At 44.7% G+C, this 27256-nt stretch overlaps 1 protein-coding gene across 1 annotated transcript in view; it reads left to right on the top strand.

Annotated features, from left to right (window-relative positions):
- The window catches only part of acp1 (acid phosphatase 1), a 47404-nt gene that overhangs the window by 2094 nt on the left and 18054 nt on the right, over positions 1 to 27256 (top strand). The window contains exons 2-3 of the mRNA XM_052025150.1: positions 15211 to 15284; positions 17493 to 17606. Coding sequence (XP_051881110.1) covers positions 15211 to 15284; positions 17493 to 17606 — 188 coding nt within the window. The remainder of the gene's footprint in view (positions 1 to 15210; positions 15285 to 17492; positions 17607 to 27256) is intronic.

The raw sequence follows: 27256 nt of genomic DNA, 5'->3' as shown, positions 1-27256 counted from the left end.
ACTTGTTTAGATGTTACACAGTATTATAATATTACCAGTGAACTTGTTAAGTTTAAAGGGAGTGCGGGAACCAGGGCCCCAGCAAGTTTGGAGGGAGCATGGCAAACATTACCTGGTGAGCCAGATCCTGAACTACCCAAATTTGAATGGTTGGATAGTGGACTATCTGAGTTTTACTCTACCAGATTGTTATTTATAGCATGGTATGTCACAAAAAGGGAAGTATTAGGTTCATTACTGGGCCAGATTGAATTACTCACAAAGGAGAATATTGGGCTCAATTGAGTTGATTCTACCAGTAGCAGGACACACATACTGTGTTGTGCCCTTCGGGTCAGCCTGGAGAGAGAAAACTGTGCCTAGACTACAAATGGCCGACAGAGAAAGCAAGTGACCTAAAGTTGAAGAATTTAATATTAAGTCTGGAAAACTGTAATCTGTCCAGATGGAAGATGAGGTCATAGTTATGCAGCATTCAGCCCAACTCATCCATGCCGGCCGAGGTGCCTTCCTGGGCTAGTCCTGTTTGCCTCCATTTGGCTAATATCCCTCGAAACCTTTCTCATCCATGAACCTGTCCAAATGTATTTTAAATGTTGTAATTGTACTTGCTTCTACCACTTCCTCTGGCAGATCGTTCCATATACCCACCACCCTTCGTGCTTTTTTTTTAAAAAAAAGAACTTGCCTCCTGGATCCCACTTAAGTCTTTCCCATCTCACCTTTAAACCTCTGCCCTCTAGTTTTAGACTCCCTACCCTGGGAAAAAGAATTTTTTCTTCAAGCTTGTGTTGGGCTTTGTAACAGGTGCCTGCAGACTGATGGGTGGGAGTGGAATGGGAGAATTAAAGTGAAAACTTAAAAATGCAGATGGCTGAAGATATGAAATTGAAACAGAAAATGCTGGAAACACTTATCAGGTCAGGCAGCATTTGTGGAAATGGAAACCGAGTTGACGTTTCAGGTCCAAGACCTTCCATCCAAAACTCTGTTTCTCTTTCCACAGATGTCACCTGACCTGTTGAGGTCCAGCAGTTTTCAGTTTCTTAATGGAGGATTAACAAAGTAGGCGACAGGAAGCTCAGGGTCGCTCCTGCAGGCTGAATGCAGGTGATTTGCAAAGCAACTGCCCAATCGACATTTGGTTTCTCCAGTGCAGAGGATCAGCACATGGGAATATGATATTGTTGCCATCTCAGAGACATGGTTGAAAGAAAGGCAAGGCTGGTAGCTCAACATTCCGATGATAGAATTTCAGGCATGACAGAAGGAGTAGATGTATAATAAGACATGGCATTGCAACATCGGTTAAGGAACCTATTACTGTAGTAATGAAAGCTCTTCAAATAAAGCCTTTGGGTAGAGTTAAGGATCAAAAAAAGGGTTGGGAATTACTTTGCTGTGGAAATAATACAGTTTGTAGGAGGTAGAGGTGCATATGTGTAGACAAATCATAAAGAGATGTAAGAGTCCGAAAGTTATTGTAACAGGGGATTTCAACGTCCCTAATATAAACTGAAATGTCTTCAATTTAAAAGATTTAGAGGGGGTGGAATTTTTAAAGTACATTCAGGAGGGTTTTCTGAGCCAATACATGGACAGTCCTGCTAGAGAGAGTGCAATACCAGACCTAATTTTAGGGAATGTAGCTGGGCAAATTATTTTAAGTCTCAATGGGAGAACATTGTGGAGATCATTACCATAACTCTGCATGTGTCCAAGTAGTTATGGGAAGCGATTAAAAGCAGTCCAGAAATTAAGATGTTAAATGGGGGAAGACTGAATTCAAAATTATAAGACAGAACCTGGCAAAAAGTAGACTGAGAGCAGCTATGCAGGTAAACCTAATTCGATTAGTGGGAGTCATTTGGAAATGAAGTAATGAGAGTTGAGTCATTATGTTCCCATAAAGGTGACAGCATGTCCAAGGAACTCTGAATGTTAAGAAACCCCAGATGGTCCTAGTAAAGAGGGAGTAATACTGGACCTCCTATTGGGAAATGAGGCCGGCAAGTAACTGAGGTGTTATGGGGGAACACTCTGAGACTAGTGACCATAATTCTATAACTTTTAAAATAGTTATGCAAAAAGATCAGACTGATCCACAAGTTAAAGTCCCACATTGGGGCAAGCTTAACTTTGATGGCATTAGAAGGAACTTGCAAAGGTTGACTCTGAGAGGCTGTTTGCAGGGAAAGGGACATCTGCCAAGTGGGAGGCTTTTAAACGTGAGATAGGGAGAGTTCAGCGCTAGTATGTTTCTGTTGCGCTCCAATGAATAGTCTCAAACTGCTCAACCTGTCTCCGTTAATCAATGCCTCGGATCCCGGCAACATCCTTGGAAACCTCGTAAGGTTCCTCCAGCATCTTGTATGTTGTTCCAGATTCCAGCATCTGCAGTCTCCTGTCTTAAATTATTTGAAAAAAGTTCTTGAGAACCAAGGTTAATTTACATTTGGAAAGCCAGGCATTAATCAAAGATAGTCAGCATAGTTTTGTTCAGGGAAGATCATGTCTGACCAATTTGAATGCATTTTTCAAAGAGGTAATAAAATGGGCAGTGTGGTTGATGGAGTCTACATGGACTTCAGTAAGATATTTGACAAGTACTGATGGAAAAAGTTACAGCCCATGGAATTCAGAGCAAGTTAGCAAATAGGTTCAAAATCTTATGGTTAAGCAAAAAAGGCAGAGAGTGATCGTGGAAAGTTGTTTTTGTGCTTTGGAGCCTGTCACTTGTGTTATTCCACAGGGACCCTTACTATTTGTCATATACATTGCTGATTTGGATATGAATATAGGTGGACTAATTAGTAAGTTTGCACATGACCCAAAAAATAGGTGACATTGTTGATAGTGAGGAGAATAGTCATGGATGAGAATCAGTGGGTAAAAAGGGCAGACCAATGGCAGATAGAGTTTAATCCAGCGAGGATTAATCCAGCGAGGTTTAATCATGTGAGGTAATGTACTTTTGGAAGAATTATAATGAGTGGGTAGTGAAGGCAGAGAGATTTGCAACATTTTAAGAAATATCAAGAGAAGCATTTGAATCACCAAGGCATGGAAGATTATATGCCAAGTGCAGGTAAATGGAATTGGTATAAATGAGTAGTTAATGGCTGGCATGAACATAGTGGGCTGAAGGGACTGTTACTATACTGTTTAACTTTGTAAACATTGAATGTAATACACCAATTGGAAGAAGTGGAAGTGATGGCATAGTAAAAGAGGCAGTGGGTAAAACTAGGTGGTTGCTCTGGTAGAGAGCTTGCTGAGATGTGATTGGCCAAATAGTCATCTTTTGTGCTGTTAATCATTCTGAGATTTTTTTGGTGTCTGCTAGAGTTTGAACGAATGAGTGGGGACCTGATTGAAACTTGTAAAGTGTTGATGGGACTGGACAGGCTTATTGTATAAAGGATATTCCTGATGGTAATTTCATCCAGAACCAGCAGTCATGCCCAATGTTACTGGCTATGCCATTTTGGACTGATATGAGGAGAAATTTCTTTACCCAAAGAGTGGTGAACCTGTGGAGTTCTCTACCACAGTAGGTAGCTGAAGCCAAGTCCTTTAACATATTCAAGAAGGAATTAGATATAGTTCCAAAGGTTAAAGAAGTCAGAGGATAAGGCAAGAAAGTGGGAACAGAGTACAGAATTTGGATGATCAGCCATGATCATGTTGAAGACAAGGTGCCCAATAGCCCATTTTTTGTTTCTGTGACCATAATCTGGCCCATTAAATTTGCTTTCACTACCCTTTTGGTTGATAAAGTTCTGGTGATGGCAACCTTTTAGAAACATAGAAAAACTAGAGCACAGTTCAGGCCCTTCAGCCCACAAAGCTGTGCCAAACATGCCCCTACCCTAGAAATTACTAGGCTTACCCATAACCCTCTATTTTTCTCAGCACCATATACCTATCCAATAGTCTCTTGAAAGACCCAATTGTGTCTGCCTCCACCACTGTTGCCGGCAGCCCATTCCACGCACTCACCACTCTCTGAGTAAAAAAACTTACCCCTGACATCTCCTCTATATCTACTCCCCAGCACCTTAAACCTATGTCCTCTTGTAGCCACCATTTCAGCCCTGGGGAATAGCCTCTGACTATCTACCCTATCAATACCTCTCATCATCTTGTATACCTCTGTCAGGTCCCCCCTCATCCTCTGTATCTCCAAGGAGAAAAGGCCAAGTTCCCTCAACCTGCTTTCATAAGGCATGCTCTGCATTCCAGGCAGCATCCTTGTAAATCTCCTGCACCCACTCCATGGCTTCCACATTCTTCCTATAGTGAGGTGACCAGAACTGAGCACAGTACTCCAAGTGGGGTCTGACTAGGGACCTATATAGCTGCAACAATACCTCACGGCTCCTAAATTCAATTCCCCGATTGATGAAGGACAATACACCATATGCCTTCTTAACCACAGAGTCTACCTGCGTAGCCGCTTTGAGCATCCTATAGACTCGGACCCCAAGATCCCTCTGATCCTCCACACTGCCAAGAGTTCTACCATTAATACTATATTCCGCCATCATACTTGACCTACCAAAATGAACCACTTCACACTTGTACCTTTTCTGTAAAATTAAAACCATATTTCTCCTCTAATCCTTTTGATAGAAACATAGAAAACCTACAGCACAAGTCAGACCCTTCGGCCCATAAAGCTGTGCTGAACATGTCCCTACCTTAGAAATTACTAGGCTTACCTATAGCCCTCTATTTTTCTCAGCTCCATGTACCTATCCAAAAGTTTCTTAAAAGACCCTATCGTTTTCGCTTCCACCAACATTGCCGGCAGCCCATTCCACGCACTCACCACTCTCTGAGTAAAAAAACTTACCCCTGACATCTCCTCTATACCTACTCCCCAGCACCTTAAACCTGTGTCGTCTTGTGGCAACCATTTCAGCCCTGGGGAATAGCCTCTGACTATCCACCCGATCAATGCCTCTCATCATCTTATAAACCTATATCAGGATGCCCCTCATCTTCCATTGCTCCAAGGAGAAAAGGCCAAGTTCCCTCAACCTGCTTTCATAAGGCATGCTCTGCAATCCAGGCAGCATCCTTGTAAATCTCCTCTGCACCCTTTCTATGCCTTCCACATACTTCCTGTAGTGAGGTGACCAGAACTGAGCACAGTACTCCAAGTGAGGTCTGACCAGGGACCTATATAGCTGCAATAATACCTCTCAGCTCTTAAATTCAATTCCCTGATTGATAAAGGACAATACACCATATGCCTTCTTAACCACAGAGTCAACCTGTGCAGCTACTTTGAGCATCCTATGGACTTGAACCCCAAGATCCCTCTGATCGTCCAAACTGCCAAGAGTCCTACCATTAATACTATATTCTGCCATCATATTTGACCTACCAAAATGAACCACTTTACACTTATCTGGGTTGAACTGCATCTGCCACTTCTCAGCCCAGCTTTGCATCCTCTCTATGTCCCACTGTAACCTTTGACAGCCCTCTATACTACCCACTACACATCCAACCTTTGTGTCATCCACAAACTTACTAACCCATCCCTCCACTTCCTCATCCAGGTTGTTTATAAAAATCACAGAGTAAGGGTCCCAGGACAGGTCCCTGAGGTATACCACTGGTCACCGACCTCCATGCAGAATACAACCCTTCAACAACCACTCTTTCCCTTCTGTGGGCCAGCCAGTTCTGGATCCACACTGCAATGTCCCCTTGGATCCTATACCTCCTTATTTTCTCAATAAGCCTTGCATGGGGTACCTTATCAAATGTCTTGCTGAAATCTATATACACTACATCTACTGCTCTCCCTTCATCAATGTGTTTAGTCACATCCTCAAAAAAAATTCAGTCAGCTCGTAAGGCAGGACCTGCCCTTGACAAAGCCATGCTGACTATTCCTAATCATATTATACCTCTCCAAATGTTCATAAATCCTGCCTCTTAGGATCTTCTCCATCAGTTTGCCAACCACTGAGGTAAGACTCACCGGTCTATAATTACCTGGGCTATCTCTACTCCCTTTCTTGAATAAGGGAACAACATCCGCAACCCTCCAATCTTCTGGAGCCTCTCCCGTCTCTATTGATGATGCAAAGAGCATCGCCAGAGGTTCTACAATCTCCTCCCTTGCCTCCTACAGCAGCCTGGGGTACATCTCATCCGGTCCTGGCGACTTATCCAACTTGATGCTTTCCAAAAGTTTCAGCACCTCCTCTTTCCTAATATCTACGTGCTCAAGCTTTTCAGCCTGCTGCTAGTCTTCACTACAAACACCCAGATCTTTCTCCATAGTGAATACTGATGTAAAGTATTTATTAAGTACCTCTGCTATTTCTTCTGGATCCATACACACCTCTCCCACTGCTGCACTTGATAAGCCCTATTCTTTCGCATCTTATCCTCTTGCTCTTCACATACTTGTAGAATGCCTTGGGGTTTTCCTTAATCCTGCCCGCCAAGGCCTTCTCATGTCCCCTTCTGGCTCTCCTAATTTCCTTCTTAAGTTCCTTCCTGTCAACTTTATACTCTTCCAGATTCCTAACATTACCCAGCTCTCTGTACCTTTTGTAAGCTATTCTTTTCCTTTTGACTAGATTTATTATAGCTTTTGTACACCACGGTTCCTGTATCCTCTCGTGACTCCCCTGTCTCACTGGAACATGCCTATGTAGAACGCCACCCAAATATCCCCTGAATATTTGCCACATTTCTTCCGTACTTTTCCCTGAGAACATGTGTTCCCAATTTAATCTTCCAGTTGCCTGCCTGAGAGCCTCATAATTCCCTTTCCTCCAAGTAAACGCCTTTCTAGTCCGTCTGTTCCTATCTCTCTCCAATGCTATCATAAAGGAGATGGAACTATGATCACTATCTCCAAAATACTCTCCCACTGAGAGATCTGATACCTGACCAGGTTCATTTCCCAATACCAAATCAAGCACAGCCTCTCCTCTTGTAGGCTTATCTACATATTGTGTCAAGAATCCTTGCTGAACACACTTAACAAACTCCACCCCATCTACACCCCTCACTGTCTGGAGATGCTAATCGATGTTTGGGAAATTAAAATCCCCCATCACAACAACTCTGTTATTATCACACCTTTCTATGATCTGCTTCCCTATCTGCTCCTTGATATCCCTGTTACTATTGGGCGGCCTATAATAAACACCCAGTAAAGTTATTGACCCCTTCCTGTTCCTAACCTCCACCTACAAAAACTCCGTAGACAGTCCCTCCATGACATCCACCTTTTCTGCAGCTATGATACTATCTCTGATCAACAGTACCATTCCCCCACCTCTTTTGCCTCCCTCCCTGTCCTTTCTGAAACATCTAAAACCTGGCACTTGAAGTAACCATTCCAGTCCCTGAGCCAGCCAAGTCTCTGTAATGGCCACCACATCGTATCTCCAAGTATTTATCCAAGCTCTAAGCTCATCCGCCTTGTTCACAATACTCCTTGCGTTAAAATAGACACATCTCAAACTGGTCTGAGCACGTCCCTTCTCTGTCACCTGCCTATCCTCCCTCTTGTACCTACTACTAGCTTTCTCTGTTCAAGAGCCAAACACCTCTTCCCCAGTCTCTCCGGTTCGGATCCCGCTCCCCAACACTAGTTTAAACTCCCCCCAGTAGCCTTGGCAAACCTCCCTGTCAGGATATTGGTCCCCTGGGATTCAAGTGCAACCCGTCCTCTTTGTACAGGTCATACCTGCCCCAAAAGAAGCCACAATGATCCATAAATCTGAATCCCTGCCCCTTAGTCCAATCCCTCAGCCACACATTTCACCTCCACATCATTCTATTCCTATACTCACTGTCACGTGGCACCGGCAGTAATCCTGAAATTACTACCTTTGAGGTCCTGCTTCTCAACTTCCTTCCTAACTCCCTATAGTCTTTTTTCAGGACTTCATCCCTTTTCCTACCTATGTCGTTGGTACCAATATGTATCACTACCTCTGGCTGTTCTCCCTCCCACTGCAGGATATCTTGGACGCGATCTGAAACATCCCAGACCTTGGCACCTGGGAGGCAAACCTCCTTCCGAGTTTCTTTCCTGTTCCACAGAATCGCCTGTCTGCCCACCTAACTATAGCGTCCCCTATCACTACTGCTCTCATCTCTCCTTCCCTACCCTTCTGAACCACAGGACCAGACTCTGTGCCAGAGACACTGCCACTGTTGCTTCCCCCAGGTAGGCTGTCTCCCCCAACAGTACTCAAGCAGGAGTACTTATTGTTAAGGGGTACAGCCTAGTACCTGACTTTCTACAGGGGTACTCTAGTACCTGACTCTTCCCCTTCCCCTCCTGACTGTGACCCACTTGCCTGACTCCCGTGACCACCTGCCTATAACTCCTGTCTATCACCTCCTTATTCTCCCTGACCATATGAAGGTCATCGAGCTGCATCTCTTAGTTCCCTAACACGGTCCCTTAGGAGCTGCAGATCAACACACCAGGTGCAGATGTAGCCTTCCCGGTGGCAGGGAGACTCTGGGAACTCCCACACCTGACACTGAGCACAGAAAACCGCACTCATACTACTTCCTTTCCTCAAGTCACCTACCTTTCCTCGCCCCTTTAGCGCCTAAGCCCCTTGAGCCAAAGCCCAACCACTCTGCTCCCTCTCACTCCGCTGCCCACTGGATGTGGTGGTTTGCTTTTTAAACTGCCCGTGTGTTACCTGCTGACGTCACGTGCCTGCACAGTCCTGCCCCACTATCCCCGATGAGATTTAAAAAACATTCAGCTGTTCCGAAGTCCCAAAGCCTGCCGAAACGAAACCAACAAAACCTCCAAAGTTTTTTTTTACCCGCTTTTTAAACTGCCCGCGTGTTACCTGCTGACGTCACGCACCTGCGCAGATCTTCCAAATGTGCAGATTTGTCCAGTTTTTTTGGGGGGGTGGAATCTTAGTGCTTTTGGCAATTCAAATTATTAATCATGGCCTTCTTGTGGTTTTGGAAAACAGAGTTAATCAAAGTTTTAATCATGCTCCTAACAGAATACAAATATCACAACTGTATATGTTTGGAAATAATTAAAATTAGTTTTTAAATGTATATTTTACTGTAGTATTTGTACAAATGTCAGAGATATTCTGACTAGTTTTAGCCAGCTTATCCAGAGGTATGTTTAGCACCTGCCAAAATTTTATATTCAGTAGCTTTGTGATCCATGCTACATCTCCCAATGTGATGTTGGCAGTGTTAGTAGGGCTTCTCTGCTGAAGAGTTGGAATGCATTTTGGGAGGAAATTCTTGTAGGGAATCTACATGCAGTCATTGCTAAGCTCACCAGTGATCATAGGTGGTTTGCTACTGACTGAGAAGCTCAGCCAAATATTTTTTGTTAACCTTCCACCAATTAAAGTGCTAATTTTGTTTCTGTATTAATTGTGCAATTAATAGCAGATTAATTGATAGCTTGCTTTTATTGTTCCCAAAGAAGGTGAATCTAGCACATCAAGAAACACTTTAGATCTTAAAAAAAAGACAAAATAGAATATTTCCTCATATAAGGAGACTAGGAATTGGAGGAGCAAAAGGACTTGGGTATCATGTGTATGAATTACCAAAAGCTAGTAAATGGGATACAGAAATATTATGAAGGATTTATGCATTCCAATTTCATTTAAAAAAAAAGTAATTGTATTGTAGCGAGGTGCTACACACTGAGCTAAGAATGAAACAAGCAGTCGGAGGTCTGAACTCGAGACTGATTTATTTTTCAACTACCCACGCTGGCTTTTAAACCCGATACAGATCCCGCCCTCTCCAGACAGAAGTGACGCCTGTGGTATGTCACCAAACTCTTCCCGCGCGTGGGCTTTCTCTCCTCTCTGAAGGCCCGGCGCCATTTTGCTGCCGGCCTTCCTGCCGATGCGCGCTCTGTTCTCGGAGCCGGTTCGTTCGCTTCGGAGGTAGGTTGCTATGTGACCTCCCCCCCCCCAGAACCAGCGATACGCCTCCTAAAGGCCACAGTTTGGGACAGTCGCTGCTTGGGCGGTCTTCCTCTGCGCCGAGGAGCCTGAGCCTTGACAGTCTGCGACAAGTCCACGTGGGCCGGTTTGAGCCGGTCTACCGTGAAAACCTCCTCTTTCCCCCCAATGTCCAAAACGTATGTGGACCCGTTGTTCCTCAGTACTTTGAATGGTCCCTCATACGGCTGCTGCAGGGGTGTCCGGTGCACGCCCCTTTGAACAAAAACGAACTTACAGTTCTGCAGGTCTTTGGGTACACAGGTCAGGGTTTGTCCGTGTCGTGAAGTCGGTACGTGGACCAGGTTGCCGAGCTTCTGGCGTAGCCTCTCCAGGACTGCTGCTGGTTCTTCCTCCTGCCCCCTTGGGGCTGGTATGGACTCTCCTGGGACGACCAGGGGTGCACCATACACCAGCTCGGCCGACGAAGTGTGCAGATCCTCTTTGGGTGCTGTGCGGATTCCCAGCAGGACCCAGGGGAGCTCGTCCACCCCAATTAGGCCCCTTCAGGTGGGCCATGAGAGCTGACCTTCAAGTGGTGGAGGAAGCGTTCACCAGCCCGTTCAACTGTGGATGGTAGGCGGTTGTGTGGTGCAAACGTGCTCCCAACAGGCTGGCCACAGCCAACCACAGGCTGGAGGTGAACTGGGTGCCTCTGTCGGAGGCAATGTGGGCCGGTACCCCGAAACGTGCTACCCAGGTTGCGATCAGCGCTTGGGCGCAGGAATCGGCAGTGGTGTCAGTGAGCGGGGCCACCTCTGGCCATCGTGAATCAGTCGACCATAGTTATGAGGTACCTCGCTCCTCTCGACACAGGCAGGGGCCCCACAACGTCCACGTGAATGTGGTCGAACCTTCGATGGGTGGGCTCAAACTGCTGCAGCGGTGCTTTGGTGTGCCGCTGCACCTTGGCTGTTTGGCACTGCACGCACGTTTTGGCCCACTCGCTGACCTGTTTGCGGAGCCCGTGCCACACAAACCTGCTGGCGACCATCCGGACGGTTGTCCTGATGGATGGGTGCGCCAAACCGTGTACGGAGTCGGAAACCCGCGGGCTGCCAGGGCTGTCGGGACAATGGGGCGAGGTTGGCCGGTAGCTATGTCAATAGGAGAGTCCTCCCACCTGGGCCTACTAGGAACTCTTGCAGTTGCAAACCCGTGACTGTGGTCCTGTAGCTGGGCAACTCGTCGTCCGCCTGCTGTGCTTCCGCTAGTGCTGCGTAGTCCACTCCCTGGGACAGGGTCTGGATAGCTGGCCTGGAGAGTGCGTCCGCCACGACATTGTCCTTTCCCGAGACATACTGGATGTCCGTCATGTACTTGGAGATGTAGGCCAGATGTGGCTGCTGAAGAGCCAACCAGGGATCGGACGCCTTTGTGAACGCGAAGGTCAATGGTTTGTAGGTCCGTGAATGTGGTGAACGCCTGCCCTCTAAACAGTACCTGAAATGCCTGATTGCCAGGTAAAGTGCTAACAGCTCCCGGTCGATAGCACTATAGTTGAGTTCAGGTTGCTGCAGGTACTTGCTGAAGAACGCTAGGGATTGCCAGCGCCCCTCGATGAGTTGTTCCAGCACCCCACTGACTGCCGTGTTGGACGGGTCCACTGTGAGGGTGGTTGGAACGTCTGTTCTGGGGTGCACCAGCATTGCGGCGTTTGCCAAGGCTTCTTTGGCTTTAACGAAAGCAGCCGCGGCCTCTTCATCCCAAGTGATGTCCTTGCCTTTGCCCGACATCAGGGTGAACAAAGGGCGCATGACTTGCGCTGCCGAGGGGAGGGAACGGCAGTAGAAGTTGACCATACTGACGAATTCCTGCAAGCCTTTGACTGTGTTGGGGTGGGCAAAGTGGCGGACCTCGTCTACCTTGGCGGGCAGGGGAGTTGCCCCGTCTTTGGTAATTCTGTGGCCCAGGAAGTCGATGGTGTTGAGCCGGAACTGGCATTTGGCCAGGTTGATGGTGAGGCCGAAGTCACTCAAGCGGGAATAGAGCAGGCGGAGATGGGACAGGTGTTCCTGGCGATTGTGGCTGGCTATGAGGATGTCGCCTAAATAGATGAACGCGAAGTCTAGGTTGCGCCCGACGGCATCCATCAGCTGCTGGAACGTCTGTGTGGCATTCTTCAGGACGAAAGGCATCCGGAGGAACTCGAACAGGCCGAACGGGGTGATGAGCACTGTCTTGGGGATGTCTTCGGGGTGTACCAGGATTTGATGGTATTCCTGGACGAGGTCCACCTTGGAAAAGATGCTCGCCCCATGCAGGTTCGCTGCAAAGTCCTGTATGTGGGGTACGGGGTAGCGGTCTGGGGTTGTGGCCTCGTTCAACCGACAGTAGTCACCGCATGGTCTTCAACCCTCAGCTGCTTTGGGCACCATGTGCAGGGGGGATGCCCATGGGCTGTCGGACCTCCGTACATTCCCCAATTCCTCCATCTGCTTGAATTCCTCCTTTGCTAGGCGGAGCTTGTCTGGAGGGCATAGAGGGGTGGTCCCTTGGTCGGGATGTGGTGCTGTACTCCATGTCTGGGTATGGCTGCCGTGAACTGTGGTGCCAGAACCAATAGGAAATCCACCAGGATTCTGGTGAATTCATTGTCCGACAGCGTGACGGAGTCCAGGTGTGGGGCCAGCAACTTGGCTTCGCCCAAGGAGAACGTTTGAAAAGTCTTGTCATGTACCAGTCTTTTCCCGCCTAAGTCAACCAGTAGGCTGTGGGCCCGCAAGAAGTCCGCCCCTAAGAGTAGCTGGGCCACAGCGGCCAGTGTGAAGTCCCACATGAACCGGTTAGCGCCGAACTGCAGCTGCACTGTGCGGGTGCCGTAGGTTCATATCGTGCTGAAGTTCGCGGCCCTGAGGGTTGGCCCTGGCTCCCTGTTGCGGGTGTTGTGCCCCGTCAGGGGTAAAACGCTGATTTCTGCTCCGGTGTCGACCAAGAAGCGGTGTCCCGATTGTTTGTCCCAGACAAACAAAAGGCTGTCTTGGTGGCCAGCCGCCTTAGCCATCAGTGGCGGCTGGCCTCAGCGTTTCCCAGGAACTCGCAGGGCGGGCGACACCGGCGGGCATCTGCACCCCACCGCTGGTAGTAGAAACACCACTGAACGTTGGCTCCCTCACTCCTACCTCTAGATTGCGCACGCTCTGTTGCCGGGCCTGGTCTGGTCTGCCGTTGGGCACGTGGCCTGTTGATCTGTGCAACGGACGCATCGCTTTCCCTCTTGGCCTTCCACAGCACGTCTGCCTGGGCTGCCACCTTCCGGGGATCACTGAAATTCGCATCAGCGAGTAGCAGATGTATGTCGTTGGGCAGCTGCTCTAGAAACCCCTGCTCAAACAAGAGGCAGGGCTTGTGTCCGTCAGCCAGGGCCAGCATTTTGTTCATGAGCGCGGACGGTGGCCTGTGCAGCAAGCGGGCGCCGTGAGAGGCTGAAGGTCCTTATGAGCAGTGCTTTGAATGCTGCATACTTGCCTTCCTCCGGGGGCGACTGAATGAAGTCTGCGACCTGGTCGGCCGTCTCCTGGTCGAGGGAGCTCACCACGTAATTGTAGCGTGTGGAGTCGGAAGATATCTGTCGAATCTGGAACTGGGCCTCTGCTTGATGAAACCACAATTGGGGCCACAGCGTCCAGAAAGTTGGCAGTTTAAGTGAAAGTGCGTGAACAGCTGAAGGGTCGCTCATCTTCGGTCCAAATCCCGTTTGGATCGTCTGGGTCACCAATGTAGCGAGGTGCTATGCACTGAGCTAAGAATGAAACACACAGTCGGTGGTCTGAACTCGAGACTGATTTTTTTTTTCAACTACCCACGCTGGCTTTTAAACCTGATACAGATCCCGCCCTCTCCAGGTGGAAGTGACGCCTGCGGTATGTCACCGAACTCTTCCCGCATGCGGGCTTTCTCTCCTCTCTGTCGAAGAAGAAGGCCCAGCGCCATTTTGCTGCCAGCCTTCCTGCCGACGCGCGCTCCATTTCTCGGAGCCGGTTCGTTCGCTTCGGAGGTAGGTCGCTACAGTATCACACGTGTAGGATCATGTTTGACATCATTTAGTGTAATCTGTTCAGTTTTGGGCACTGCATCTCAGAGATTGTTGATCTGGGAGAGAATGTAGCACAGACTTGCCAGGGTGATTCCAGGGTTTAAAAGCAATAAATTGAGGACTGGTTACGTAAACATCACTTATATATTCTTTGAGTTTAGATGGTTTAACAGTGATCTAATTGTAGTAAAAATAACAGAGACTTGTGGAAGTCAATACAGAGAAATTATTTCTTGTTGTGGGGAACGAAGAACCATCTTAAATTTAGAGCCGGCCATTTTGGAGTGAATTTGGGAAGTACTTTTAGCACAAATCGGTTAAAGTCCAGAAATTTCCTCAAAAGTACGTTGGCAACTAAAATTTTTTGTGAAATTGGGTAAATGCAGTAATGGTGAGTAAATCGAATTAAGCTATGGATTACCTAAGATTTGATTTGCTGGTGGAATCTACTAAATGGGATTCCAAAGCCTTTCACTTGAAAGTGTACATGATAAAGTACAAATATTTATTTTAATTGTCTCATACTGTTAGTATTAATAAATCTTTGCTCAAGAATGAAGATGCCAGTGTCTTTAATAGTGTTGTTCATATTCAAACTGCTTAATGTAATTGAGACTACAAGACATTCCCAGGTAACAAACTGGTTGCCTTTTTATTGAATTAATAAATTTTGTCCATAAGTAGGAATATACACAAAGATTACTCAATATGATAACCAAACTTCCATAGTATTGTAATGAATGGCATAGAACAATTACTAAAAGTGGGGAGAGAGGAAACTAGTTCGGCCATCCATAGGAACGAGCGTATGTACATACATAGGATTTTTGAATTTAATAATATTATGAGAGCTCATTCATGTGTAGAGGGTGTCCATGAGTTGGGCATTCTTAACTCGGGATCAGCCTATACTTGGCTTGAGCTGCTTCTTGTCTTAAAAGAAAAATGGTGTGAATACTAATGTTCTATTAAGTTTTTATCAATGTATTTTCTTTCTGCTTGTAGCTTATTTGCAACAGCTGGTGGTGGGGAGAGTTGAATTTAATATGGATTATTTTCTCTTTACCTCTTGTCAAGGACAGTAATTCTATATGCTTAAAATAGAGCTACAGTTGCTAACAAAATAACATGAGGAAAAACTGCTAATTAAAATTATTCTTAATTTTTTTTAAGGCAATATTTGCCGATCTCCAATTGCTGAAGCCATCTTCAGGAAGCTGGCAACAGATCAGGGTGTGATAAACAAAGTAAGTTCTGGGGATTTTTGACCTCAAACCTATTCACTAACTTATTTATCTCTAAACAAATTGCCCTGCAAAACTAGGCCTATGAGCTAAGCTGATATTATCTCTGCCACTAACTGCTTTATATAATTTCTCCACTGTCACTGTTTTGCTGAATCTGCAATAATGGCTTCATCAGCAGAGAAAGGTAACCTGCAATGTTTCTAATTCTGTTCCCTCTGGTGAATAAAATATTAAAGTTTACATGTAACCTTCATTCTAATCTTGGTCATAATGTGGTAAAAATTGCATACATGTATAATATTTTCATTCAGCAGTTATTTATTATTTTGCAATAATTCTTTCAAAGAATCTCTAGCACCAATATTTAACCCAAGGCATAGCAAATCCCACTCGCCTTCATTACTTTCAAATGTGTTCCATTTTCCAATTCTTTCTCATAAGTACATTATGCTCCCTCTTAAATCTGCATATGCCATCTATTTTAAGCACTCCATGGTGAGGTATGAGTTCCACTTCCTTGTCATTCCTTCTGTTTTAAAAAAAAATCCTGCTTAAATTATTCTCCTGATCTATTGGCAGCTGTTTTAAGTTTATGCCTACTTGATCTGGAATTGCTCATGTGGAGACAGTTTCTCAACATTCACTCTAACCTGGATACAGTAGTCTATAATCGAGAGAAAAAATCTGTTATTTCTTCACTGCAGTTGCATCATCCAATCCAAGTAAACTCCTTGTACATCTTTTGCACTTGACCTAGTGTTTTAATATTCTATTTTTATTTTGGAGGTTGAAACAATGCACTATATTCTCTGGTCGAACCACGGCTGTACATAAATTTACATTATCTCACTCTTCATGTTCCTTTCCTCTAGAAATAAATATTGTTTAAATCTTTATGGCCATATCAAACTTTGTTGTTGCTACTTTCATCAATTTCTATGCATATATATTCCAGTGTCCCGATACTCCACATTTGCTTCTTGCCTTTGAAGGAATGTGGCCTCGTATCCAATGAAATTGAATTTCCTATTCATTGGCTCGCTCTGGAAACTTGTTTTATATCTTTCAATGTTTTAGTGCACATTTTTGCCATGTTCCACATGGAGATGCAGGCTCCAATTCCTGAGAACATATCATTTGCATATGTAGCATATAGTTGTCAGAGCACTGGAGGGTACCAGCCCCTGAATCTACTCATCTGGGGAACCTTGCTTTAATACCTTCTGTTTATAGCCATTATTTAATTTATTTATTGCTTATCCCTTTTTGGCGTGGCACCTCGAAGATCTCCTTGCAGTCACTCATCATTGTCAACCCTTTTTATTCTATTAAAAATAATTCTTAACAAAGCTTTTTAATTTCCATTTCATACTTCTCGATAAATAGCTACTACACTGTCTCTTGAGTTATGTTTTATTGATCACTCTTCTGTATTGATTGCACATTGCAAAATTTCCTTGTGTTGTTAGTTTAAGTTTTACAAAAGTTATCAAAATTATTTTCACTTGGTATTTTGTGATTCCGGAGATGATAAAATAATTAATTTAAAAACTTGTGTTGGGGGGAGTGGGGGGAAGCATGTTTGCTATATGGAGATGTAATCATTTTATGTTAGGACAATTCCAAATCACCATTTAATATTTTTGAAAGGAGGCATGCATTTCATAAGTATGAACAAAATTGATCAATGGCATTATCAGTGATATATTACAAAGAATTTTAAGTGCCATCCTAACACAGTAGTGCCAGTATTCTGGCAATTGTTGCTGTGGAATGGAAACATCCACCTAAATTGCAAATAAATATTTGAACTAAAGACTTAACATGCTGGAAATCCTCAGCATATTAAATGGCATCTGTGAAGAGAGAAAGGGCAATAACATTTCAGATCAGTAATGTTTCACCACAAGAGTATGTTGAAGCTTGGCTGTAGCAAAGTGGGAGATAGTACCAATTTATAATCTTAACAATGTGCTTTAATATAATAATTTTTTACTGACTGCATGGGAAACAAACAGCATGCACTTATTTCTTCCAGTGGAAAATAGACAGTGCAGCAACCTCAACATACGAAATAGGCAATCCTGCTGACCACCGGGCCAAGGTGTTTGATGAAACATGGCATTACCACGAATCACATTGCCAGGCAGGTACTGTATTTCAGTTTTGTTTGTTATTGTGGGCTATCAATTTTCTTTCTTATTGCAGTGGATGATAGACAGTGCTGGTGTAATTGACATCAATGTTGGGAAGTCCCCAGATTCAAGGGCTCTAAGCTGTTTAAGACAGCAAGGCATTGAGACAACACATAAGGCAAGACAGGTAGACCAACAGCCTTTTTTAACTTACTCAAATTTTGCTTTCAAATTTATCTTCTATATCAAATAATGTCATTGTAACCTTGTTTATTTAATACACAATTCCTTTGGTAAATTTTCAATGTGCTGATCTAAAAAAACAATCAGCATGTGTAATACTGGTTATTTTGTGTTAATATGTCAGCTGAATAATATCTATACTGTCATTTATTCTTGAATATATATGATTAGTTCTTCAAAATGTCTGTTTCCTGAATCAGTCAAGATCAACGTTTTGTTTGGTCTGGTTGTAAATGATGTAAGCTTTTCTTAAGATTTAAATAAGTTAATGAAAGGGTGAATATATTACATTTCCATTGATCAATGATGCACCTGTAATCTTAAAGCATAGTTAACTTGATCACAAATGTATGCTTATAATGGGGATTTTTGAAAAAAATAAATTGGGTGCCAAGAAAACAGATGCCAATATAAATTATTTTGCTGAAGGTAAACCTTCAATAATGGAAACAGGGTAAATATAATGGGGAGACTTCAACTATCCAAATATTGATTGGCACCTACTTAGTGCCAAAGGTTTAGATGGGGCGCAGTTTAAGTGTGTCCAGGATGGATTCCTGACGCAGTATGTTGACAGGCTGACTAGAGGGAATGCCATATTAGATCTAGTTTTAGGTAATGAACCGGGTCAGGTGACAGATCTATTGGTGGGTGAGCATTTGGGGGACAGTGACCATTGCTCCATAACCTTTAGAATTGTCATGGACAGGGATAGGAGCAAAGAGGACAGGAAGATATTTAATTGGGGGAAGGCGAATTATGAGGCTATAAGGCGAGAACTTGGGAGTGTAAATTGGGGTGACATTTGTGAAGGGAAATGTACTATGGAGATGTGGTCGATGTTCAGGGATCTTTTGCAGGATGTTAGGGATAAATTTGTCCCGGTGAGGCAGAGAAGGAATGGCAGGGTGAAGGAACCGTGGGTGATGAGAGAGGTGGAACAACTAGTTAGGAAGAAGAGGGCAGCATACATAAGGTGTAAGCAGCAAGGATCAGACAGGGCTCGTGAGGAATATAGAGTAGCAAGGAAGGAGCTTAAGAAAGGGCTGAGGAGAACGAGAAGGGGACACGAAAAGGCTTTGGCGAGTAGGGTTAAGGAGAATCCCAAGGCTTTTTACTCGTACGTAAAGAGCAGAAGGATAGCTAGGGTAAAGGTAGGTCCGATTAAAGACAAAGGTGGGAGGATGTGCCTGGAAGCTATGGAAGTGGGTGAGGTTCTCAATGAATACTTCTCTTCAGTATTCACCAAGGAGAGGGGTCTTGATGATGCTGAGAACAGTGTAGGTGAGGGTAATGTTCTAGAGTATGTAGATATCAAGAGAGAGGATGCGTTGGAGTTGTTAGAAAATATTAGGACAGATAAGTCCCCGGGACCTGACGGAATATTCCCCAGGCTGCTTCGTGAGGCGAGGGAGGAGATTGCTGAACCGTTGCTTAGGATCTTTGAGTCCTTGTTGTCAACGGGGATGATACCGGAGGATTGGAGGGTGGCGAATGTCGTCCCCTTTATCAAAAAAGGTAGTAGGGATAGTCCAGGGAATTACAGACCGGTGAGCCTTCCATCTGTGGTGGGTAAGCTGTTAGAAAGGATTCTAAGAGATAGGATCTATGAGTATTTGGAGAAACATGGACTGATTAGGGACAGCCAGCATGGCTTTGTGAAGGGAAGATCTTGCCTCACAAGCCTGATAGGGTTCTTTGAGGAGGTGACCAGGAAGATTGATGGGGGTAGTGCATGGATGTGGTCTACGTGGATTTTAGTAAGGTGTTTGACAAGGTTCCGCATGGTAGGTTTCTTCAGAAGGTCAGAGGCCAAGGGATCCGGGGAAGCTTGGCCATGTGGATTCAAAATTGGCTTGCCTGTAGAAAGCGGAGGGTTGTGGTGGAGGGAGTGCATTCGGATTGGAGGGCTGTGACTAGTGGTGTCCCGCAGGGATCGGTTCTGGGACCTCTACTTTTTGTGATATTTATTAACGACTCAGATGAGAGGGTGGAAGGGTGGGTTAGCAAGTTTGCAGATGACACGAAGATCGGTGGTGTTGTGGATAGTGTGGAGGGCTGTAGACGCTTGCAGAGGGATATTGATAGGATACAGAGCTGGGCTGACAAGTGGCAGATGGAGTTCAATCCAGAGAAGTGTGAGGTGGTACACTTTGGAAGGACAAACTCCAAGGCAGAGTACAAGGTAAATGGCAGGATTCTGGGCAGTGTAGAGGAGCAGAGGGATCTGGGGGTTCGTATGCACAGATCACTGAAAGTTGCCTCGCAGGTGGATAGGGTAGTTAAGAAAGCTTATGGGATGTTAGCTTTCATAAGTCGGGGGATCGAGTTTAAGAGCCACGAAGTGATGGTGCAGCTTTACAAAACTGGTTAGGCCACACTTAGAGTACTGTGTCCAGTTGTGGTCGCCTCATTATAGGAAGGATGTGGAGGCGTTGGAAAGGGTGCAGAAGAGACTTACCAGGATGCTGTCTGGATTAGAGAGTATCGATTATGAGGAGAGACTAAAGGAGCTAGGGCTGTTCTCATTGGAGAGGAGGAGGATAAGGGAGACATGATAGAGGTATACAAGGTATTGAGAGGAATAGATAGAGTGGACAACCAGCGCCTCTTTCCCAGGGCACCAATGCTCAATACAAGAGGGCATGGCTTTGAGGTAATGGGTGGGAAGTTCAAGGGAGATTTCAGAGGGGGGTTTTTCACCCAGAGAGTGGTTGGTGCATGAAATACGCTGCCTGGGGTGGTGGTGGAGGCTGATACATTGGACAAGTTCAAGAACATTGTTAGATAAGCATATGGAGGAATTAAGAGAGAGGGATATGTGGAAGGAAGGGGTTAGATAGTCTTAGGTGTGGTTTGAAGGGCAGCACAACATGGTGGGCTGAGGGCCTGTATTGTGCTATATTGTTCTATGGTTTATATGATGCAAATTATGTTAGAAATGTTGCAGAATATTTATTGAGATTTCTGGCATCGAGAACATATTATCGAGAACATGTAACATCGAGACCTTTGTCTACAAAAGATTAATTTTTTATTTTTTTTCCAAGTAGGGGTTACTTTTGTATTATAACTACAGCATGCCTGACTTTTTTTTCAATATTTGGTTTGAATCTCTTTAACCAAATGTGGTCATGATTTTAGGCAGGTTGGTAAGAAAATGGTAAGCTGCAACTTAACATCCAGAACAGTCTATTTTTAGAATATAAATGAATTTAAAAGTGTATTAATAGCTTAAAATTGTTTAACTTTTCAAAAAATGAAAGCAGAAGTGCTAGAAACACACAGCAGTTCAGGCAGCATCTGTGAACAGAAGAACAGTACAGCACAGGATCACATCCTTCAGCCCCCAATGTTGTGCTGAACTAACTAAATTAGTAATCAAATGCCCAACTAAACTGATCCTTTCTGCCTACACAACGTCCACATCCCTCCATTTCCTGCACATTCATGTAATTTGCCCCACACATCTTTGAAATTACCCCTCTTACCTTAATGCAAACCCTCAAGTATTAGACATTTCAGCTCTGGGAGAAAAAGATACCAGCTGTCTACTCTGTCTATGCTTTTATAATCTTGTAAACCTCTATCAGATCTCTCCTCAGCCTCCACCGCTCCAGAGAAGAAAACAAGTTTGTCCAACCTCTCCTTATAGTACCTGTCCTCTAATCCAGACAGCATTCTGGTAAACCTCTTCTGCACCTTCTCCAAAGCTTCCACATACTTCCTGTAATGGGGCTGACCAGTATTGAATGCAATACTCCAGATGCGGCCTATCTAGAGTTTTACAAAGCTGCAACATAACTTCCCGCCTCTTAAACTCATTTCCTCGACTAATAAAGACAATCATGCCATATGCATTCTTTACCACCCTATCAATCTGTGTAGGCAATTTCAGGGAGCTATGGACTTAAACCCCAAGATCCCTCTGCTCATCAACACTATTAAGGATCTTGCCATTAGCAGTGTACTATCCCTTTACATTTGATCTCCCAAAGTGCAACACTTTGAGTCAGGTTAAACTCCATCTGCCAATTCTCCGCCCATATCTGCAACTGATCTATATCCTGCTGTATCCTTTGGCAGTCTTCTACACTATCCACAACACCACCAATCTTCATGTCGTCTACAAGCTTACTAATCCACCCATCTACATTTTCATCCAGGTCATTTGTATATGTCACAAACAGCAGAGGTCCCAATACAGATTTAGTCACAGACCTCCAGCCAGAGTAAGTCCCATCGACCACTACCCTCTGCCTTCTATGGGCAAGCCAATTCTAAATCCAAATGGCCAATTCACCCTGGAGCCCATGTATCTTAATTTTCTGGATGAACCTTCCATGAGGGACTTTGTCAAATGCCTTACTAAAATCCATGTAGACAACAACCACAGCTCTACCTTCTTCATCGCTATCTTAAAACTTAAGGAGTTGTGGTCACTGTTCCCTAACTGGTCTCCAACTAAAAAGTCAGTCATCTGGCCAGGCTCATTACCCAACACCAGGTCCAGTACAGCCCCCCCTCTTGTTGGACTATCTACATATTGATTTAAGAAACCCTCCTGGATGCACCTAACAAATTCTGCACTGTCTAAACCTCTTGCACTAAGGAGATCCCAGTCTATATTGGGGAAATTGAAGTCAACCATGACAAAAACCCTGTTGCTTTTGCACCTTTCCCTAATCTGCCTGCATATCTGTTCCTCAATGTCCTGGTAGCTATTGGGGTGGGGGGGGGGGGTATGTTGTATAATCCCATTAGAGTGATGGCACCTTTCTTATCTTTGAGTTCTACTCATATGGACTCAGTGAATGAGCTCTCCATTAGGTCCCCTCTGAGTGCAGCTGTGATACTGTCCCTGATTAATAGCGCAACTATTTTTCCCCTTCCTCCCCTGGCCTTTTTTTTAATCTTCTTTAGCTTTTCCAAAATATTGAAACCCTGGAACATGAAGCATCCATTCCTGTACCTCTCTCAACCAAGTCTCTGTTATGGCCACAACATCATAGTTCCATATACTGATCCATGCTCTATGTGCATCACCCTTATCTATAATATTCCTGGCATTAATATCTACAAACTTCAACCCATCTGTCCCATTGTGTCTATTACCTTGCTCCCGCCTGTTCTTACTGGTCATGACATCTGCTTTCCTCTCAATCCCTCCACTTTCTGACCTGGTGCTCTGATTTCCATCCCCCTGCCAAACTAGTTTAAACCCTTCCGAGTAGCACTAGCAATCCTCCCGGCAAGGATATCGGTTCCCCTCCATTTAAGGTGTAACCCATCTCTCTTGTATAGATTGCCCCTGCCGCAGAAGAGGTTCCAATGATCTAAGAGCCTGACCCCTGCCCCCTGCACCAGTTCCTCAGCCACACATTCATCTGAGCTATCTTTCTATTCCTGCCCTGACTAGCATGTGGCACTGGCAGTAATCCAGAGATTACTACCTTCGAGGTCCTGCTTTTCAGCCTCTTTCCTAACTCCCTTTACTCACTGTACAGGACCTCTTACCCCTTTCTACCTATGTCATAGGTGACAAACTGCACCATGACCTCTGGATGCTCACCCTCCCACTTGAGAATGCTTTGCAGCCACTGTAAGACATCGGAAGCAACACATCATGCTGCTGCTGCTGTGCCCTGCTAGGTCATTTCCTCCCCCAGCGCTATCCAAAGGGGTATACTTGTTGCTGAGAGGAATGGCACTGTCTGTCTCTTCCCCTTGCCTCTCCTGGTTGTCACCCAACTATCTGCAACCTGTACCTTGGGTGTGACCACCTCACTAAAACTCTTGTTTATGATGCTCTCAGCATCCCAGATGATCCTAAGTAAACCCAGCTCCACTTTCTTCACATGGTCAGTCGGGCTGCAGCTGAGCACACTTCCTACAGGTGAAGTCATCGGGGACACTGGCAGTCTCCTTGATCTTCCACACCCTGCAGGAGGAGCATGCCACTGCCTGAACTGACATCCCAGCTACTATAATAGGGAGAATAATTGTAAGGAATACCTCGCCTACCTGTTCAGCCTCTTCTCTCTGAATCCTCCTGAACCAAAGCCTCAACATTTATACTCAACCACAGCACTTGCAGCTGAAACACAGCACTCCCAAAAATGAGCAGGCTGGGATGTTATTCATTGGAGCATAGGAGAATGAGGGATGATCTTATAGAGATGTATAAAATCATGAGGGGCATAGATACAGTGAATGTGCACAGTCTTTTTCCCAGGGTTGGGAAATCAAAAACTAGAGGACATGGGAAAAGGGGAGAGGAGAGAGATTTAATAGGAACCTGAGGTGTTTTGCCCAGAAGGTGGACTGTATATGGATAAGCTGCCAGAGGAAGTGGTTGTGGCAGGTACATTAACAATATTTAAATGACACTGGACAGGTACAATGATAGGATAGGTTTAGAGTGATATGGGCCAAACATGGGCAAATGGGACTACTTAGATGGGCATATTGGCCAGCATGGACCAGTTGGGCCAAAGGTCTTGTTTCTGTGCTCTATGACTTTACAACAAGATGCTGTAGATGCTGGAATCTGGAGCAACAAACAGTGTGCTGGAGGAACTCAAATTGGTCAAGCACTATCTTGGAGGGAAAGGAATTGATGTTTTGGGTTGAAACCCTGCAAGAGGACTGAGAGTGAAGAGAGGAGATGGCCAGAGGGGGAGTGGTGTGACAGGAGCCTGAGGTGATTCTTGGACTGAGGAGGGCTGAAAGATTATGGGATTTTGGCACCAGGTAGGGGAGTGGAGTTAGGAGTGAGTGGCAGGTTGATAATGGGGTGAGAAAGAGGACAAAATGGGAGAACTAGAGGGGATCGAAAGGAGGTGTGGGGGGAGAACCCACCAGAGGGGAGGATTACCTGAAATTCAATATTCATGCCATTGGGATATAGATAACCCAGGCAGAATGTGAAATGTTGTTCCCCTAGTTTGCTTTGGACCTCACCCTGGCAGTGGAAAAGGCCAAGGATGAATGGGTTAATCTGGGAATAGGAAGGGGATTTGAAATGGCATGCAACTGGGAGCTTGGGATGGCCATTGAGGACAGAGCATAGGTGCTCTGCAAAATGGTCACCCAGTCTGCGATTGGTCTCACCGATGTAGAGGAGGCCACATCGGGAACACAGAATGCAGTAGGTGAGGTTGGAGGACGTGCATGTGAATCTTTGTCTCACTTGAAATGGCTGTTTAGGTCCCTGGATGGTGGTGAAGGAAGAGGTGTAGGAACAAGTTTTGCACCCCTTGCACTTGCAGGGGGAAGTGCCAAGGGCCAGAAAGGGGTGGGTGGGGAAGGCTGAGCGGACCAGGGAGTCACAGAGGGAGTAGTCCCTGTGGAAGGCAGAAAGGGGTAGGGAGGTGAAGATTTGACTGATGGTGGGATCTCATTGCAGCTGGCGGAAATGACAAAGGATGATATGCTGGATGCAGATGTTCATGCGGTGAAATGTGAGGACCAGGATTTAAAGGGGAGCTGAGAGGAATGTTTTTCACTTAGAACATGGTGGGTAAAGGAATGAGCTGCCAGAGTAAGTGATAGAGGCAGGCATAATTACAATGTTAAAAGACATTTGGACAGGTTGCATTGAAAGAAATGGTTTAGGAAGAAACTTTGGTTGGCATGGATGAGTCAGGCCAAAGGGCCTGTTTCCTTGCTATATAACTCTTGGACTCTGTGATTGAAGTTTGTAAAGCAAAAAAAGAAAATACTCATTGGGTAGAAAGGTTAGGGTGCTAGTGGAAGACAATTATATGGAATTAGGCCAAGATCTACCGGGATCTTTTTGAATGCTGAAATGGGCCTGAGAGGTGAAGTTCTTATGTTTTCATGTCTTTGGGTTGCAGTTGTTCAAGTGCATTGAGCAGAGTTTTCTTATCATTATGTAATCTTGAACAAATTTGGTCTAAGACCACAAATTTGACATCATCCAAGTCAGTGATAATAAATCGGATTCTGATCCAAGTAATGTATGTAATAGCAAACAGTATCATCGTGACCAAATTAATTCCTTATGATTTAGCCTTGTATTATAAATGAAAATAGAAGCAGACAGAACCAAAATAATTCATTGAAAAGCTGCATTCACCAAGTAGTTATGTACTATACGGTCATAAAATCCAGTGCACCTAAAATTACCAGAGAGCAACACAACAACCTTCATTTCATTCCTGCTGTTGGTGACCCAACCGGCATTGCCAAGATTGCTTGTATCAGGAGCCATGTGCCAACTCATGGGCTGGGAATTTTATTAGGATGGAATAACATCTGGGAGAAACTGGAAGGTCACAGGTTCAGCAATCTGTGCATACCTTCGCCAAGTTACTAACCTTCCAACTTGAAATGTGGGCAAGTAACTATGTGTTAGACAGTCCTGTCCATTGACTGTTGTTTGTCTATTTAAAACTGACTGCAATTTAAAGTAATGAATTTGCTCTTTGGTGATTTGAAATGAGGTGTTATTGCATGAAGTGAGGGCATGGTTAAGTAATTTCTGCTACATGTTGCTCACTGCAGTGGTCAGCATTGTAGCGCACCTTGCAGATATTGCACAGAAATTAATAAAGGGAAAAAACCTCACAGCAAATAACACAAACCTACATAGACCTGGATCCTATTTCTTTTGGCATGTGATAAGCTGCAGATAAAGCAGTGGACTAGATCCTCCTGTGTCCAGTCTGCTGCCCAAGTTGCTGACTGTGCTGGTTGTGGAGGGCCCATCTCACTGACCCTTGAGTTGGGCAGAAAGGACCAGATTGTGAGTAGGTCCAACCTCTGGTTAGGTTTTGACTGAAACAAAACAGTGGATCCTAGAGTTGTATCAAATTTGGTATGCATTTTTAAAAAGTTTTGAAATATCTATGACATTTGGAGACGCTTAAAAATATGAAAATTTATAAAACTATCATTTTAATATTATATGTTTCTATGCACGTTAATTTTTAAGTGAAACTATTTCACACAAAAGTAATTGCATCCCCAGGCTGAGTGTTTCAATTAAAATGAATGAGATCTCCAATCCTGCAACAGGCTGATTCCACACGTAGGCTGGAGTCAGATTGCAGTGACACATGTGGCAACATTTGTTATATACACAAAATCCCATACTTTCTAAGTCTGGGGTTTGCTTCCTTCCTAATTTTTCCAACACAGCTGGTTTGATTTATGGCAAGCAGGGCAGAAAGGACATACAGTATTGAATTTCCCTAAAAGTGATGAAAATCTGATAGTTACAGTGGCATGCAAAAGTTTGGCACCCCGGTCAAAATTTCTGTTACTGTGAATAGTTAAGTGAGTAGAAGATGAACTGATCTCCAAAAGTCATAAAGTTAAAGATGAAACATTCTTTTCAACATTTTAAGCAAGATTAGTGTATTATTTTTGTTTTGTACAATTTTAGAGTGAAAAAAGGAAAGGAGCACCATGCAGAAGTTTGGGCACCCCAAGAGATTTGAACTCTCAGATAAATTTTATAAATACCATGACTCGTCAAACCTTGTCCCAACAATCAGCAGCCATGGGCTCCTCTAAGCAGCTGCCTAGCACTCTGAAAATTAAAATAAACGATGCCTACCAAGCAGG

Source organism: Pristis pectinata, chromosome 10 (genome assembly GCF_009764475.1).
Source record: "Pristis pectinata isolate sPriPec2 chromosome 10, sPriPec2.1.pri, whole genome shotgun sequence".
Classification (NCBI taxonomy): Eukaryota; Metazoa; Chordata; class Chondrichthyes; order Rhinopristiformes; family Pristidae; genus Pristis; species Pristis pectinata.
This window is presented reverse-complemented; position numbering and strand designations above follow the sequence as displayed.